Raw genomic sequence first — 17,772 nt, forward strand, 5'->3', positions numbered from 1 at the left:
CTAGTCCCCAACTATTAAATTTCAGGAATTTAAGAAATTAAATTACAAATTGAAATAGGATTAATTACTTAATTAATCCCTTAATTGAATTTGGATTTCAGGGTGTCACAACTGACGCACCTTAAGCATACAAATCACGCACCTTAAGAAGGAAAACAAGACACTTTAAAGAAGGAAACCCACGCACCTTAAGTTACAACAACTACTCACCTTAAGTACACAACTCACGCACCTTAAGCACAAAACTCATCACGCATCTTAAGTTTCACCAACTACTCACATTAAGTACACAACACCCACGCACCTTAAGGACAAAACTCACTCACCTTAAGCACAAAAACCATGCACCTTAAATTTGACCTAGATGCAAAAATTACCAAATTACCACCACATTTTTTTTTTAATTTTAGTAATCCTGAACATTGATTTAATCAAAATAATGGCTCTCCTCTCATATATATATATATATATATATATATATATATATATATATGTGTGTGTGTGTGTGTGTGTGTGTGTGTGTGTGTGTGTGTGTGTGTGTAACAAACGATGTCGTATTCTATATATACATATATAAAATATATATAATTTCAGGTTTTCGGATGGTTTGGGTGGGATTTTACCTAACCCTATATGATTACCTATAAACCAGAACTGGTCGAACCAAAAGGCGGGTCGGGTTTGCTTCTCAGATTCGAATATCCACTCCGCGTATAAGGACGGGTTTCGGGTCAGGCGGGTTTTGCATATCACTAGGATAGATTCCTAAGTCCTAAATAATGATTTATTTATAATTTTAAATAATTGATAAATTATAGAAAGAAAAAAATTATGTCAAGAATAATGAGTGGAAAAAACTTTCTTCTTCTTCTTCAGCAATTATACTGTGGACAGCGATCCACAAAATTTTGTCGATAATGGTTAAAACGACAGACACTATAGTGTATCTAAACTGACACTGTCTAACGTATTATTTTTATTATATTATCAAATGAAACTACAATTGAATTGAAATGAAACTGTAGTTGTGTTGAAATGAAACTGCAGTGTATACAAAATGAAACTGAATAACATTTTCACATATTTGAGTGTATATTGTCCAGCAAAATTATATTGTAATTGTGTTAAAATAAAACTGTAATACATATTTGATGTTTGGACCATAATGCATTGTAGATCACGGTTCATAGTATAATTTGTTTTTTTTTTCTTCTTCTAAAAGATTGAATCTCAATCTTAAGACCTCACACTCAACGGAGGAAAAAAAATTTATTCTAAATACACAGTATTGAGTAATACGGATTTACGGCGTTAATGTTAACCACACAAATGTTCATGACCTGGGCTCGTGGTTGGAGTCGGTGTCAACGTGTTCCGTGAATTTCTTGGAAGGACTTGTACGGAACAGTACAATTATTCCCTTGTTTTTCTCCGTATGGTATCTTTTGAAGCTGTCATTGATTCATTGTTTGAGGCTGAATTTTAGCCTAATCACCCGCGCATTCTCCTCTATCTCTATCAAAACCTTCCGCTTTCCATGTTCCTTTGCATCACGCACAATAATTTCTTCAAATTTCTTTCTTAATGCCCTAAATTTGTTTTTTATTTTTGTTCATTGTTCTGCTGAATTTCCTTTGACTCGCCTTCGAAGTCGCCGCAGAAGGGATTGCGCAAACATTTCGTCTCTCTCCTTGTGTTTTTATGGCCAATCCATTGTTTCCATAAATTGGTCTTTCGTCTCTATTGCTGGGTAATCTTCCTTTTTCTTCATGAAGCTTTGTTTATTTCGTGAGAGGAATAAAATATAGAAAACGAAAATGGAATAGTTTTTGAGTTAGGTTTTTGGTCCCTGGTCCCTGGTCCCTGCCTTCCGATGCCGAGAACTGGGTCATTTTCTTATGGTTTACTTTTATTTTATTTTAATTTTAAATTTAAAACTTTTTCTGGGTTTTTATTTGTGAAGCAAAGGGCATGGTTAGTGATGTGTAATTGAAGAGCCAAAAAGACACTGCTTTATTTTATTTCCTCAAGATTTTTTTATTTTTTAATTTTTTTTTATGGTCAAATCGAGCAGAGTGGATTTCAACAGTTTATTCCTTTGAGTTTTCATTAAAATGAAATTTGATTGTCTATTTTCTCTTGGTTGAAGCTTTGACCCAGTGAAGCTCATTATGATATTATTATTGCAAGTCAAAGAAATTGCCTACAATGCCCTATTCACAAGCCTTTTGTGTGGTGCTTTTTGGGGTATGATGATGATGATAAATTTGTAGATCTTCTTTTGCATCAATTTTATTGAGAACCACCAGATAAAAGGTTAGAAATCTCTATTTTGATTTGATATGTTTCTAGAATGTTCTGTTTGGTTCTTTCAATAATTTCATAACAGATTGGGTCTTTGTGGGTGTTGTTTGTTTTCTTCTGTAGAAATATGGATAACAAAGCCAGTGAGGAAGGTGGAGTGATGCCCCAAAATGAGAAGCTAGATGAACTGGGGTCTAAGTTGAAGGGAACAGGGAGTTTTAGCGATAGGAACATAGCTGCAAAGAGCCCTGGAAGCATCAGTAGCAAAGATATGATTTTTCGTGCTGATAAGATTGATCTCAAAAGCTTGGATGTTCACTTGGAGAAGCACTTTAGTCGGGTTTTGTCAAGAAATCTTGAAAACCAAAACCATGTTCCCCAGGAAGACTGGGAGATTGACCCATCAAAGCTGGAGATAAGGTATCTTGTTGCTCAGGGCACCTATGGTACGGTTTATCGCGCTACTTATGATTCTAAAGATGTTGCAGGTAACAATCTTCTCCCTTTTGTTGGTTTTTATGCTGTTTTAGTTGTTGTATAGATGTGGAAGTTGGACAGATATTGGTGTGATAAGACTTGTAGTTAAAAACTTAAAATTTTTGTTTTATTTCATATAGTCCTGACAAAATTAGCTATTAGAACTTATTTGCATATTGGCTTTTATCTCAGCATCATATTGTTATATATCTTGAAACTGCTCTTAAACAATTCCCCTTTCTATTGTTAGCACTACAAATGTGGTACCAGTATAGCACTCTGAAAAGACTGAGTGAGATCCATTTCCATGATTTCAGTCATTTAGTCATATTTTTACTGGCTTAGTGGATTTTCTTGTTCTTTTATTCCCAATAAAGAGGAAAATTGAAGCACTTCTGTTGGAAGCATCCCTGTTTGGCAGTAGAAAGAATCTTTTTGATATTTACTTATTTATTATTTCAAGCTGATTAGAATGTTATTAATTAAATGTCGAATTCAGCAGAACACTCAAGATGATTTGTAACTTAAAACTAAATAAAGATTGCTGAAGTCTGAGGGCATTGAAAGTTGTTGCCAGTTGCACAGAAACTGCTGCCAATTATTCACAATGCTCATATGAGATTTTGGAAAACACTAATTGATAGATATTGGTGTGACAATTTCCTGCAAATTCAAAATTCTCATTTGAATTCTATCATGTAGTTAAATTATTGGACTGGGGAGAGGATGGCATGTCCACTGCTGCTGAAACTGCTACTCTGCGGGCATCGTTCCGGCAGGAGGTTGCTGTTTGGCACAAGCTTGACCATCCAAATGTTACGAAAGTACAGACTTGTTTGCTACTTTTCGTTTTCATGCCATGTAACTTTTGATCACAGATACCCAACAATAAGCATTCTAATGCGTAGGGTTTGGAATACTGGATCTCATTTCTGGAATTTCTATTAATAATAATTCTTGTTTGCAGTTTATTGGTGCTTCTATGGGAACTTCAAACCTCAAGATTCCTTCTAAAAACCCTTCTGAGGGATATACCACCATTCCCTCAAGGGCTTGTTGTGTTGTAGTGGAATTCCTTCCTGGTGGAACCTTGAAAAAGTTTTTGTACAAAAACAGGAAAAAGAAACTCGCATTTAAGATTGTTATTCAACTTGCTTTGGATTTGTCTAGAGGGTGGGTCTCTTGAATAGAATGCCGGATTAATGTTTGTGGCTTGAGATCTTGATTTTCCTGTCCGTCTTTTGCAGGTTGTGCTATTTGCATTCTAAGAAAATTGTACACCGTGATGTGAAAGCAGAAAACATGTTGCTAGATACTGACAGAACTTTAAAAATTGCTGATTTTGGTGTTGCTCGTGTTGAAGCGCAGAACCCCAAGGACATGACTGGTGAAACTGGCACACTTGGTTATATGGCCCCAGAGGTAATTATAATTTATGCTTCTGAAACAGTTGATTTAGGAGATAATTTTATGCCACAGATAATCAGTTCTCCTTCAATGGCATAATTTTTACTCCATCCTCTCCCTTGCTCATCCTGGGTCATTCGCTCGTGCAATTGAAATTTTCTTTGTGAAGCATGCCGTGACAAAGCTTACCTGCCCTTGTTTTTATGAACAAGCAAGCACCATATGCTATTCAGTCTCTTTTTTGCAGGACTAGAAGTATAATGCTATATGGGGCCCTCTGAATATAGTGGTTTTGCCACGTTTAGTCCTAAACTTTCAAATTGTTACCATCCGTGGTCCAAGTTTACCGCCCATGGTCCTTCAACTTTCAAATTTAACCCGTAGTGGTCCTCTTGGAATGACCATGGGTAGTTAACTTGGACCACAGATAGTATCAATTTGAAAGTTTAAGACTAAACGTGGCAAAGTCACTATACTTTGAGGACCCCAAATGGTATTAACTCTTAAGTCTCTAATATAAAATTATTCATATGCAATATATCTGGAGTCTTTAACTGCTTTTGAGACCACTGAAGAGGGGACTAGAATTTAGGGATAATGGTATTTTTCTCTAGGTTATGAATAATTACATAGATTAGGTTGGAAAATTTTTCCTCTTCATCAGTATAACGAGATACTGACCAAATACATTTCTGTAGGTTCTTGATGGCAAGCCCTATAACAGAAAGTGTGATGTGTACAGCTTTGGCATTTGCTTGTGGGAAACTTATTGCTGTGATCTTCCATATCCAGATCTCAGCTTTGCTGAGGTTTCTTCTGCAGTTGTTAGACAGGTAAATCAGATTGATTAGTTCATTTATTTCACTCACACCGTGCCCTTGTTTGCCAGATGTCTTAGTTTTCTGCTTGATATTAGGACTTCGGCTGTTACTTGTTAGGGGCCGACTGTATTTCATCTGTTTGCAAGTTCCCCTCTTTGGCTTATTTACACGGGCAAACCATCTTTTCCAACTGATTTATAATCTCTTCCATAGTGACAGAACAATCTTGTATTATAAGATAAAGAATTCAAGCCTATGTACAAAATACAAATCCTCTGCTTTTGATTTCTCAACTATGAGTCTATGACGGTCATTCTTTGGTTTTTTTTGGTCAGACCACGAGGTGTCCTAAGCAGGCCCTAACTGTAGGAGGCACCTTTAAGCCCGTACCATACTCAAACTAATCCCCGTTTGCATCGGGCCGGCCCAATTAAGGGGCAAAGTGCTGGCCATATTTGTTTTTTCATACGAGAGGGGGTTTGAACTCCCGACCCCTCTTAAGGGACGAGAGTGCACAGCCACTCACGCCAACCAAGCTGGTTACGGTCATTCTTTATTAACTTAAATGTGATTACATCTACAGTAGAAGAACAATCTCCGATCATAAGATTAATGGTGCCAACCTTTATCCACACTGCATTTGTGTTTCTTATATTGCCTTATAAACTCCAGAGCGTGAAAGATCTTAGCAATAGGGGGGAATGGGGGAGGGGGGTAACAAGGCTCACTTCACTATACCTGGAAACCAATAGTCTTGAATTTTTAAGGCATGAGGGCTAAATGCATACATGAGAAATTGTATCACTGTATTTAATGAGTACAATATTTTACTTGAATGCTCACCAGTGTTGTCTTTTGAACATTTGTTATTACATGTCTAGATTCATAGATCTATCCCTATTTTAAGTTTTTATCAAATACTCGAAGACACTTCTCTGTTTCTCCTTGTGTTCCTTCATTTCCAGTGAACAAAGTTTGTTTTACATTGTTTCTAGTAAATATTCTAGAGTAGGGATAACAAACTCGTTTTAACTGATAATCAAGGGCAATTGCTACTATTTATTCCTGGTGTATGAGTGTATCTTTGCAAAATGAAAGTGTTAAGGATTCTGCCCTGATCAAATACTGATAGCTACATTAACTTGGTTATCTGTGGAATTGGACCTGTCTAATCTTATTTGATGTTTATGTCATTTTCATTTGCTTGAATAAATTGATCAATTTCTTTTTGGATGAAGATGGAAACCCCACAACCCTTTTGAGTGTAGGTAAACCCCGCCTTGTGACCCTAGCTGGCAAAGGACTACAAGAAAGTAAACCAACCTAGGTTACCCATAACTGACCGGCTCAAACCAAGTGGGCAAGGATTCAAACTCGTGACCTTGTGGTTACAAGTGTGGATCTCTTGCCATCTTGGCTGGGGTTATCCCCACTTGATCAATTTCTTGATTGCGTTTTTAGTTATGTTACCTGAACATCCTATGTTGCCCCAGTTGTTGTGTTCTCAGAATCTCCATTTGTTGTGTTTTCAGAATCTGCGACCAGAAGTTCCCAGATGTTGCCCAAGTTCTTTAGCAAGCATCATGAAGAAGTGCTGGGATGCAAATCCCCAAAAGCGACCTGAAATGGATGAGGTAGTGAGCTTGTTAGAAGCGATTGATACAACCAAGGGAGGCGGGATGCTTCCAGAAGACCAAGCAGGTGGTTGTTTCTGCTTTCGCCCAACTCGGGGTCCTTAAAAACTTTCCTCCTATCACTTTTTACCGACCGCTCCTCCCCTTAAACCCTATATTTGTACTCTTTCATTGATTGGCTGACTTGCTTTGAGATTTCATTATGGGTGATACAAACTTATTTGAGGCACCTCAGAAAATAATTGTAGTGAAAAGTTCAAAAAGGTTTTAATGTTTGACCTTTTCATGTAGGGTAATTTAGGCTTCTTTGCATTATAGTGTCAAGTGGTATTGTCATTGGAAAACTAACATTCCACATTTTAGTCTGTTTGGTGATTCTATGTCCTTTGTAGTTTAGGTTGGATTCATGTGTATACTGTACGTTTTAAAGGTTATTGGATACTTGGTTGATTTGATCTTTCGTTATTAAGCTAGCTAACTAGCTATATAAAAATATCATCTCTTGTTTTACTTTACATCATCATTGAAGGGGAATTATTGTGTGGAGCTGTGTGATCACGGTCTAAAATATCATCGTGAATATTATGAGTAGAAATAATGTACATTATGTGTTAGAATAATATTTTTTACGTGTTTAGAATAATGAAACATTTGGGTTAACATAATGTACATTATATTTTAAAATAATGTATATTATGAATTATAAAAATGTATGTTACAGCTGGTTATGCGAACAAATAAAATTAAGTAAAACGACGTCGTTTTTGGACCGTTCATCTAATAACCATTGATCATTGAATTGGTGGGACCTTAGTGGGTAGAGAGTAGAGACTAATTTAGTGGACTGGGTATGATGATTAAGCGACCAAACTAGCGATGGTGTGAAATAAAGGGATGGGGGGGAAGGGGAGGTTGATATTTGCGATTGCAAAGAACATAATTGATTTGCACCAAAAAAAAAAAACCTGATTAATTAGTTGCAGTAGGGTTTTTGTCGTTGGGCACTGGCTGAGTAACAGGGATGGCAAGTCCTAGCAGTATAGTATTAATAGAGTTAATACCAGTCAAGGTCCCTCGAGTTTGATGGTTTTGCTATCTATAGTCCTAAACTTTCAATTTTCTCAACGTAGTACTCCGATTTTCAAAATTTGACCTTCTGCGGTCCTTCCATTATTTCTCCTGTTTGCACCGAAAAATCCAAGATTATAAGGGTAAATGATATGACGTCGGTTAAACAACCGAAGTCGTATATTTTTTAATAAAAATAAACTTATGACGTTGGCTATTTGCATATAGCCAACGTCGTAGTATTTTTTTAAAAAATATAATTAACCTACGACGTCGGCTTTTAAGTTAAAGCCGACGTCGTATTCTTTTTTTTTTTAAAAAAAAATAATTAACATACGACGTCGGCTTTTAAGTTAAAGTCGACGTCGTATGTTTTTTTAAAAAATAGTAATAACGTAAAGCCGGCGTCGTATGTTAATTAATTTTTTTTAAAAACAATACGACGTCAGATATTTAGTAAATATCCGACGTCGTATGTATATATATATATATATATATATATATATATATATATATATATATATATATATATATATATATATATATATATATATATATATATATATATATATATATTGTTTTTTTTATTAAAATTGTTTTATGGTTTCTACCCCAACTTGTATCAATTTTCAGAACCTACGCAGTTAACAATTTAACATTCAAACATCAACTAATTCATTAAACTAATTCAAGCTACTAAACATGAAACTAATATAAAGAACACAAATGCTCTGTCGGGCCGGGGTGTGGGGGCCCTTAGGGTTGGGGTTCAGCCTTTAGAAGAATATAAAGAACACAATTAATTAAACTAATTCAAACTATTAAACATAAAACTAATATAAGTAACACAATTCAACAAAACTACTAAGCATTAAGCCAATAAACATAAATTAATTTTAAGCGTTTTATTAACCCATTCATCAATAAGAAAGTTAGACCATTTGTCTCTAACTTCATCAATCTCTTGTTTGTTGTAGGCAATCTCCCTTGTCTTTCCAAAGTCTACAAAGTTCAAAAGAAATAAAAATAATAAATAAGTAAATATTTTTAAACATTTGAAGAAGAAAGATATATTATTAAATTACTTGCCTTATCCATTCCTTTGCTTAGGTTGTTGGAAACAATTTCCAACATGAATTTCATCACATAATAACCACATTCGGTGGTTCGTTTTTGTATAGCACACTACATTTGAATTACAATAAAATTAAAATAAATTAATAAAAAACAATAAGTTTGCATGTTTTACAAAGTGAATGAAGTTCTTACTGAACATATAGTCCATTTTGGTGAACGATTTTGTTTCTTTCCATTCATCATGTTTGTTGCAGTCATACACCTATTAATATAAGACATAAAATATATATAAATACTTGGCATGACTAGTTTAATAATAACTATTAATTAATTATATAAATTTGCATACGTTTCCATTATATGTTTAATGTCTTCACGTGTCCCATGACCGAGTGAATCAAACCAAAGAATTTCATTTAGTCGAGGACAAATCGCCATCAACATCAAATGCTCACTACAAATACATAATTTATTAGTTTTAACTGAATATAATATATAATAAAAATATATTATAATAAGTACTTTTATTTAAAACGTAATTAATACTTACTTGAGGACATATGGGGCTAAGTATACAAATTTCTTCCCAGACTGCATGGTAAACAGAGGGGCCCGTCAGGTAGGTCGGCGTCGGTGAACGTGATGGGCTCCCTCTTTGGTTTTTTCTCGTGGGGTGTTCGTGTGACCTCCCCCACGTACAAGCTTCTCGTCCACCTCTTCTGCTCGGTTGGTGAGTCCCCTCCCTCTGGCCCCCCAAAGATGACGTAAATGACACGTTTCTTCGGGGGTTGGGAGTCCTCCGTTGTCTTCTCCTCCTCCTCGAAGCTGTGGTCGTGGTCCCTCTTCCGGGGTGCCGAGGTGGATGGCGCCTGGCCTCCCCCCTTCCTCCATACATTGCCTTGCTTCTGGCCCTGCGCCTGGCCTTGCACCTGGCCGGGCTTCTTAATGAATTGGCCGAGGTAACCCATTTGGATGAGCTCCTCGATTTGTCTCTTTAGGAGGATGCATTCGTCTGTGTCGTGCCCCTTCTGCCGGTGGAACCTGCAATACTTGTTGGGGTCCCCCCTCGCCGATATCTTCATGCACTCCTCCTTTGGGAATACCACGATTCCCTGGTCCTCCGCGTGCGCCAAGATGGTACCCACAGGTTGTGTTAGCGGGGTGAGATAGCGTGTGGGGTTTAGCCTGGGCCCCTCCGCGTACTAACGTCGGTGCGGTCGTGGCGCCTTGCGCTCCTCCTGGGGTGCCTTGTCTTTTCGACCTCTTCCTTCCTCCTGCTCCTTCTTCCTCTTCTCGGCAGCCTCGGCGTCAGCGTACCTTGCTGCCTTGTCCATCAGGTCGGTATAAGTCCTGGGGGGGGTACCTGATGAGGTCCTGGTGGAATGCGGCCGACCTCAAGTTGTTTCGGAAAATCACCATGGCCGACTTCCCATCAAAGTTGGTGACCCCCATGGCCTCTTTCTTCCACTTGCTGAGGTACTCGGCTAATGATTCCGAGCTCCCTTGCTTCAAATCACACAGGTCGGCAATTTGCTTCTTCCGCTGTATGCTGGTGGCGAAATGGGATAGGAACTGCCGGGTGAGGTCCGCAAAGGTGGAGATGGACCCCACCGGGAGGGATCCGAACCAATCATGCGCCTGCCCGTCCAGGGTGGCGAAGAACCCCCTGCATAGGATGGCGTCCGTCGCCTCGGTGATCATCATGGCGGCCCTGTACCTGGTGAGGTGTGCCCGCGGGTCCGTGGTCCCCGAGTACGCTTTAATAGTGGGAAAGCAAAAATCTCGAGGTAAGGGCTCCTCCATGATGGCGTTTGCGAACGGGGAGGACAGCACATCCTGGGGCTCGGGAAACCCGTCCCTCTCGTCGATCTTCTTCTGGAGCTCGTCCATCCTCCTCCTCAGCTGCTCGACCTCTCCTCGATGGGAGCTCGGAGCTCTACCATTCGTTTCACCCGATCGTTCGACCCGGGAGGCCTATTCACGCCGAGGTGGGCTTGGGTCCCCCGACCTGGTGACCTCCGCGAGCCTGCCTCTCGTCGCGGCTGGGCTCGGGGTCCATGGCTTGGCGACCTCCGGGTAACTGATTGTCGTCGTGCCTGCCTGCGGGAGCAGGATTCTGCTGGTGGAGGCTCATTAGCGGCAAGCCTTAGGCCCAACCTCTCTCGGGCTGGCACCCGGCTGCCCAGCCTCTCCATAGCGGGCCTGGTTTGGTTTGACCTCCTTCCGTCGGTCACGTCGTGCGTCCCCTCCTCCCCGTGTGTCGGTCCGGCAGGGTGAATTGACCTCCCCCTGGGTGACAGGTGCTTGGGGTGGTCGGGTGCTTGGACTGCTGCGCCCCCGGGTAGGGGGAGGTGGAGGAGATGTCGGCAGCCCTTGGTTGACGCCTGGGTCAGCAGGCATACGCACTCGGAGGTCCGCCACGACTCGGGCCAGCCCTGTGGAGGCTTGCTCGAAGACCGCCATCCCCACCCGGATGAGGTCTAGGTCCTGAACAGGGGGGCGGGCGGTACAGCTCCACCACTGCGGGGGTTGGTGAGCTGGGCCCTCAGATCTCCCTCCGACCTGGTGGTGGCGGCCGGTTGGATGTCGGGGGCGGGGCCCCGTTGGGGCCGTTCCCGTTCGCGACGAGCTGGGTGTCGCGGGAACCGTTGGTGCGGCGAGAGTTGTATCTCGATCTTGCCATAGTAGCTGGTCGCGATAGACCACTGGATATAGAACACGCTTGAGCTGGTACAACAACTCTCAATGAAAGCACCAATGATGGATTTAATTACCCGGGGTGGACCCGAATCACTAAATCCGGATAAGAATATGAATAATAAATAAACAGATAACACGATGTCGTAAAGGCCGTGAGACCGTATATTATATTAAATACCGTAGAATTGGCTATTACAATAGTATTTCAGGACAAAGTACGCAAGTAGAATAGATCGTGTCTTAATGAGACAAGGTGGGGGGTTTTTATACAACCCCCACCCCTAACCGCCACCCCTTAAGGCGGGGGTGGTTGGAATCGTGTTGACCGCTGCGGGGGCCAGGCCGAGCCAATCATGGGCTCGGACCGGGCCCAAGTGGAGGTCGGCCCGACCTCTTGGGGAAGCCGGTCCGACCTCCAACGTGGCCCGTGCAGGGGCCACGTGGCGAGGCCTCGGCCGGGGCGGGTACGTGGCGCCGTCCCGGGACCCATTCTTGCTTCGCGCCCTCGGGTTGGTTCGGGTCGATTCCCAATATATCCATCAGTGACATTTATATACGATTTGTTGTCCTCCATATTATTCATTTGTGGTTGAATCCAATATGGATCTAGGAAGCCATACATGTCTTTTGATGCCAACTCAAAACTAATGTAAATACCCCTATTCACAAACACAATCAATTATATATAGATTAGAAATTATATAAATATAAAAATATTATGAATAAATAATACTAAAGAACTTATTACCTCATAAAAAACTAAACTAGAGAAACATCGATGGTTTCCATTTTTAGGAAACGTATTATCTCATCACTTGCAAGGTACAAGTCATAGTCAATGTTGCCCATAATACCACGAGCCACATGGACCACAAGATGGTGTTCAAAACGGCGAGCTATTGAAAAGGCCTTTTTGCATCCATCAGTCAAAGAATCTAGATCAGCTATAGTGAATTCTTGATGTACGGATTGCACACCCGGTTGAAAAGTCAATTTGGTCTTTTCTTTTGACTGTGAATTATAATACAAGTAAGAATTATTATTTTAAAAAAGTAAATTACTTACTATTTTAAAATATAAATATTTCAGTGTACATACCGCATTAGCTTCAATACATAACTCTACCAGCTTCTTTGGCCAAGCAATAAAGTGTTGAATTGCATTACCTACAAGCTGAACCTCACTGGTGGGGATTGGTACATGTGCACTTAGATCACTAACTTCATTTACGCGCACGTTCACATGATTTATATCCAGTACAACCCGATGAACCTGTCCACCACTGTAAGCTATCCCATATGCCATTGGCCCTCTAATTGGATCTTCTAAGAACAATTGACATCGTGTCCCTAACAGCATTAATTTTTAATTAAGATTCATATAAAATTTTATTGAAAAGTAATAATAAGATTAACTATAAACGAATACTTACAGCCAGTAAATTACTAAAAGGGGCCGGGGAACTAGCCTTGTCACTTCGAGATGGTAACTCAGCATCCACACATACGTCATTCACCTGCTTTGATTGTACAGATTGGTGAACAGGAGCCTGTAGAGAACTAAATTGTAGCATTATCTGAGCCATGCGTGCCTCAAATTGCTCAGTTAATCGTTGACTCAATTCCTCCTGCTGAGCAATATTTTTCTAATTTTGTTTTTCTAGCGCTAGTGCAACAACAGCATCAAGACGTGCATCAACAGCGGCATCAACCAATCGTTGAACATCTTCAGGATTCTTTTGGCGACGTTTTGTATGGCCAAATACACTTTTGATGCCATGTCCTCTTCCCAAGGCTCTAACTTCTCTTCCATCCTCAACAAATTCTCCTTGAGAAATTTGCAACTTAAGAGCATCCTAACATATATAAAAATTATTCAATAATAATTACTATTACTTTAGTAAATGACAACATATTTACTTACAATTTTTCCCGTCACCAATCTAGTTGATTCAGTGCGATAATTTTCTGACTTGTCAATTCTTGCTTTCTTCCACTTTTCGGCTCTACGTGGAGGACTTGGAGGACTCATTGTATACGACGGATCTGCATCAACACATGCTTGTTTTTCTTTCAACTTCTCATCCATCATCATCTTCTCCAACCTTTTATAACCTCATCGAGCTAAAAGATGTGGATGAATATTCTTAGCTTGTATGTCTTGATATTTTTTTCCTTTTGCCTATATGAACACAAATTATTAATCAAACTCTTTTCATGTCCCTTGTTCGAAATATTGATAGAATAATAATGATACCTCATATTCTGGACCTGTATGCGACTTTACAAACTCATCCCATGTCTCTTGTTCAATGAAGTCGTATTTTTTACAAGGGTTACAAATGGCTTATCTTTTCCATTGTTTTTAGTAATTGGGTTCTAAGGCAATTTATAAGTCATCTCATAATTATTTAGCACAAATTAGGTAAAACTAAAATTTATAAGTCATCTCATAAAAAAAATTGTCAAATTCTTTAACTCAATCTTTCTTCACCTAAATAACTAAACTACTACTCCCTCCATCTCATTTATATATAACAATTTTTAAAAATTAAAAATATATAAACAATATTTCATAAAATTCCACATATACACACAACAATTCATAATTTACCCAATAACTTATAAAATTAAAAATATATACACAATTATTCCTAAAATTTCGAAATACACACAATAATAATTTATAAAATTCAAAACATATAAAAACTAATTAATATATATATATATATATATATATATATATATATTACGTACCTTCCGGCGAGCGGCGTCGAGCTGTGGCGGCGAGACACGAGCGGCGGAGAGCAGTGCGGAGATAAGTGGCGGCGGTGTTGACAGTTGCTACTGCCGTTCGACGACACGACGGTGGCGTGACGGGCGGCGGCTGGCGACGATACGGCGGTGGCGTGGAGGTGTGTCGGTGTAGAGGTGTGGAGGTGTCGAGGTGTGGCGATGAAGATGAAGTTTTTTTTTTTTTTTTTTGAATTGCATTCGGCAGCTTCTGATTAGGTTTGTAGCGTATTTAATAAATATACGACGTCGGCTATATATTTAGCCGACGTCGCGGCGTCGGCTAATTAATTAAATGAAGCCGTATCTTATTTTAATACTGAATTTTTTTTAATTAAATAGCATACGATGTCGACTAATTAATTAGCCGACGTCGTATGCTATTTAAATTTCAATTTTTTTATTTAACTAATTTACGACGTCGGTCATTTACATCGGCCGACGTCATAACTATTTTACTTTTTTTTTTTTTATTTCGATTATATATGACGTCGGTTATAGCAAATAACCGACGTCATATGCATTTTTTAAAAAATAAAAAATGATTTTAAATATTTAACGTCGGATCTTCTAAAAACTGACATTAAAATGGTGACGCCGTAATGTATTTCTGTAGTAGTCGTGTTCAGAACTCGCTGAAATGACATTTTTTTAATACTATTGACTCTGTTACAATTTGGGGTGACCACGACGGTTCGAACCGTAACCGTCACTGTTGTAACCGTCACCGAATCGGAACCGTCCGTACGGTTCCTGTTTCGTTTCCTAACCGGAACCAATATGGTTCCGGTTAAGGTTCGAAACTGTGAAAAAAAAAAAGTTAAGTGGTCACGGCTTAAGAGATTCAAACTTTAATTCTTTTTGAAGAATTGAAGTTTGAATCTTTCAAAAAGGAATTATAAATTTGTTATACATGGAGCTAAAGCCTGAAGGAGGGGTATTTAACTATTTATAGAGTTGGAAATAGATTATAAATAATATTTTTACAAGATAAGCATAACTAAGTAAGTTAGATAGATTGGCTTGTTACTTCTACATAGCATTCAATTGTGTCTATAGCTTAGTGAGTAAGACTCTTGCTTTCTAAGGTTCAAACTTTATCTTGGACATCCAATTAATTTATTTTGTTGGAGTATAATTGTGCGCAACAAAGCATATAAATTTTAAAAAAAAAAAAAAAACGGTTAGAACCGGAACCTTATATTAAGGTTCCGGTTTGTGATTTCGTGGAACCGTGAACCACTGGTTCGGAACCGAAACTGAACCGTAGTCACCTCTAGTTACAATGTAGTATCTGCTTTATACTTTCTCAATCTATTGCATGCCAAAGAGTCCGGGGTTGTTTTATACTTTCTCAATCTATTGCTGCCCAAAGAGTCAAGACCCAACCACCGGGGTTCGATCTTGTGACCTTCCCTCAAGGGGGGCCATAGAGGTGCCACTGCTGAAAGTTAATTTATGATATTATAATTTAGGAATAAGGATTAAATAGTCCACACAACTACACACCAAAATGCAATTAGGTCATCGAACTAAAAAAGAATGCAATTTGGTCACTGAACAACGTAAACTTGTGCAATTGAACCCAAAATGACCTATTTACCTGGAAAGACGGTTTCCAATTTTAAAAATATTTTTATAAATAATTTAAATAAAAAAATTAATTAAAAAAAAACTCCTTCGTCTCCGGCGGAGATGAAGGGGCGGCTTCATCTTGGGCCGTCTCCGCCTGAGATGAAGAATTCCTTTAGTTGAATTGTAAACACCTCTAATGAGTGAGAAAATTGGATTAGAGATTAATTGCAGTTAAAAAAGGGAACATGTACGCGCGCGTGCATACACACACACACACACATATTGTGATCATATGAGAACCAACAACTTTCTCATGTGTCCATGAGAATTATTCATTCATTAAAAAAATAGATATATGCATATGATTAATGTGCATATTCATTATGATGTGTGCATATTAGACATTATGATGTGTGCATATTAAGCATGTGTTATGTACAACATAGGGACATGCTTAATATACAAACATGATAATGCCTAATATGCGCACACGCGTCTTTTATCTCTCAATTAATCCCATCCATAGATCTATTTCTCAAATGGATGGGATTGGTTCTCATTGACTCATCCCACACACACGTGCGCACACACACACGCACACACACACGCGCACACACACACATTGGATCAAATGAGAACAAGTCATTAAAAAAGAAATAAGAACCAATCTCATGCTTACATTTAGAAAAATCGGACGAATCAGATAAAACTTTTTTAAAAAAAACACGGTGACATGTTTGTAATTATCACCAACTTTAGTCTTTTCCAAGTTTGCACATTTAATATTAACATTTTGCATATTAAGTATTAAAAATTGCCGTTGCAAAAATACGAAAGTGCACTACATTTAGAGTTTCAATTTTAGAGTTTATGACGGGGTTTTTGGTTTTATTTGGAATTTGATCTAGTGGTTCACTTTTTACTTCTTAAGGTCTTGCATTTACGGTTTAGATTTAAATTTTAGTTTTTTATTTTATTTTATAAAATTTATCAGGTTTGTATATTTAGTTGTTAAAAATTGCATTTGTTAGTATTTTTATGTTCAAAAACCCCATATTATAATTGGCAATATTATTATGGCATACTAAGATAGGTTTAGAATCTGTCGGTTGGGTCTACAGTTTACTGATCAAGCAGAAGCAACGACAGAAGAACTGACACTGAAGATCTGATTTAGGGAAGCTGTTTCCTTAAGAGTCTTACGCGGTATTATCAGCTCAGTATGGAAAGACGATCAGCGTATCTTCAAAGAAGGTAATGGACCTAATCTGTTGAGATTACATTCCTCTTTTATTGTCCTACCTTCTACAATCAAAGATCTTTTATGGAGAGTGTTTATAGAAGGATCTATAATTACCAGTTCTAAAAGGTAACTGGGGTTACGCCAAATAAGAAGAAGAAACACTCCATATCAGCTTTAAGAGTCTAGATCTTTGATTGTTATGCACCTTCTCAATACAACTTGTTCATGGTGATTAAGATGATGAACTTGAGAAGAGTTACTACTGCTTAAACGAAAGGACACTAAGATCACACTGTTGTGGGAACAACATTATAGAGCGTCACTGAAGTGGACTGCATCAGAGCTGGCTCTCCAAGTGAAGGGACTTCATTGGACTTCTGTATGCATGGCTCTCCATCTTCAACAATCCACTAAACCTGTGTAGACTGGGTATGTACCTTGTGTGGGGCACTTGGGTAAGATTATTGTATATCTACCTTTGTACATTGGATTATGACTTAGTGGATTGGACGCCTATGTGATCGTCCCCCAGACGTAGATACACACTGTATCGAACTGGGTAAACATTGTGAGTGTTCGTTCTGTGTGTTTGTTTATTTTTCTCTGATGTTCGCTTCGTGATCTATCATTACTAAGTAGGTGCTTAACTAAATCTATCAGTATTCTAAGTCAGC

The 17,772-nt window shown here is 38.7% G+C and overlaps 1 protein-coding gene and 1 long non-coding RNA gene across 3 annotated transcripts; one reads left to right on the top strand and one right to left on the bottom strand.

Moving 5' to 3' along the window:
* The first annotated feature begins 1,381 nt into the window (after window positions 1–1,381).
* Window positions 1,382–7,098, top strand: LOC109151915 (serine/threonine-protein kinase HT1-like). Of its 2 annotated transcripts, none has more exons than XM_019299522.1 (8): window positions 1,382–1,750; window positions 2,150–2,316; window positions 2,428–2,792; window positions 3,484–3,605; window positions 3,749–3,954; window positions 4,029–4,203; window positions 4,887–5,021; window positions 6,542–7,098. In XM_019299522.1, the coding sequence occupies exons 3-8, from the start codon at window positions 2,432–2,434 to the stop codon at window positions 6,746–6,748; spliced, it is 1,206 nt and encodes a 401-aa protein (XP_019155067.1). In that variant the 5' UTR covers window positions 1,382–1,750; window positions 2,150–2,316; window positions 2,428–2,431; the 3' UTR covers window positions 6,749–7,098. The 2 variants fall into 2 exon arrangements, with proteins under 2 accessions (XP_019155067.1, XP_019155068.1); XM_019299523.1 differs by having other exon boundaries at window positions 1,382–1,729.
* Window positions 6,235–17,546, bottom strand: LOC109151916. Its single transcript, XR_002049307.1, has 4 exons — window positions 17,536–17,546; window positions 16,772–16,780; window positions 13,290–13,293; window positions 6,235–6,441 (listed from the first exon to the last, which is right to left on the bottom strand). It is a non-coding gene; the product is annotated as an uncharacterized LOC109151916 (long non-coding RNA).
* Window positions 17,547–17,772: the final 226 nt, after the last annotated feature.

The sequence above is a fragment of the Ipomoea nil genome, unplaced genomic scaffold (genome assembly GCF_001879475.1).
Source record: "Ipomoea nil cultivar Tokyo-kokei standard unplaced genomic scaffold, Asagao_1.1 scaffold2297, whole genome shotgun sequence".
NCBI classification, from domain to species: Eukaryota; Viridiplantae; Streptophyta; class Magnoliopsida; order Solanales; family Convolvulaceae; genus Ipomoea; species Ipomoea nil.

Bases quoted from the DNA above. Each gene is read 5' to 3' on its own strand.
- LOC109151915 (XM_019299522.1), top strand. From the start codon at position 2,432: ATGGATAACAAAGCCAGTGAGGAAGGTGGAGTGATGCCCCAAAATGAG. The intron at 2,793-3,483 runs GTAACAATCTTC...TCTATCATGTAG, and splicing joins TGATTCTAAAGATGTTGCAG to TTAAATTATTGGACTGGGGA. The intron at 5,022-6,541 runs GTAAATCAGATT...TTGTGTTTTCAG, and splicing joins CTTCTGCAGTTGTTAGACAG to AATCTGCGACCAGAAGTTCC.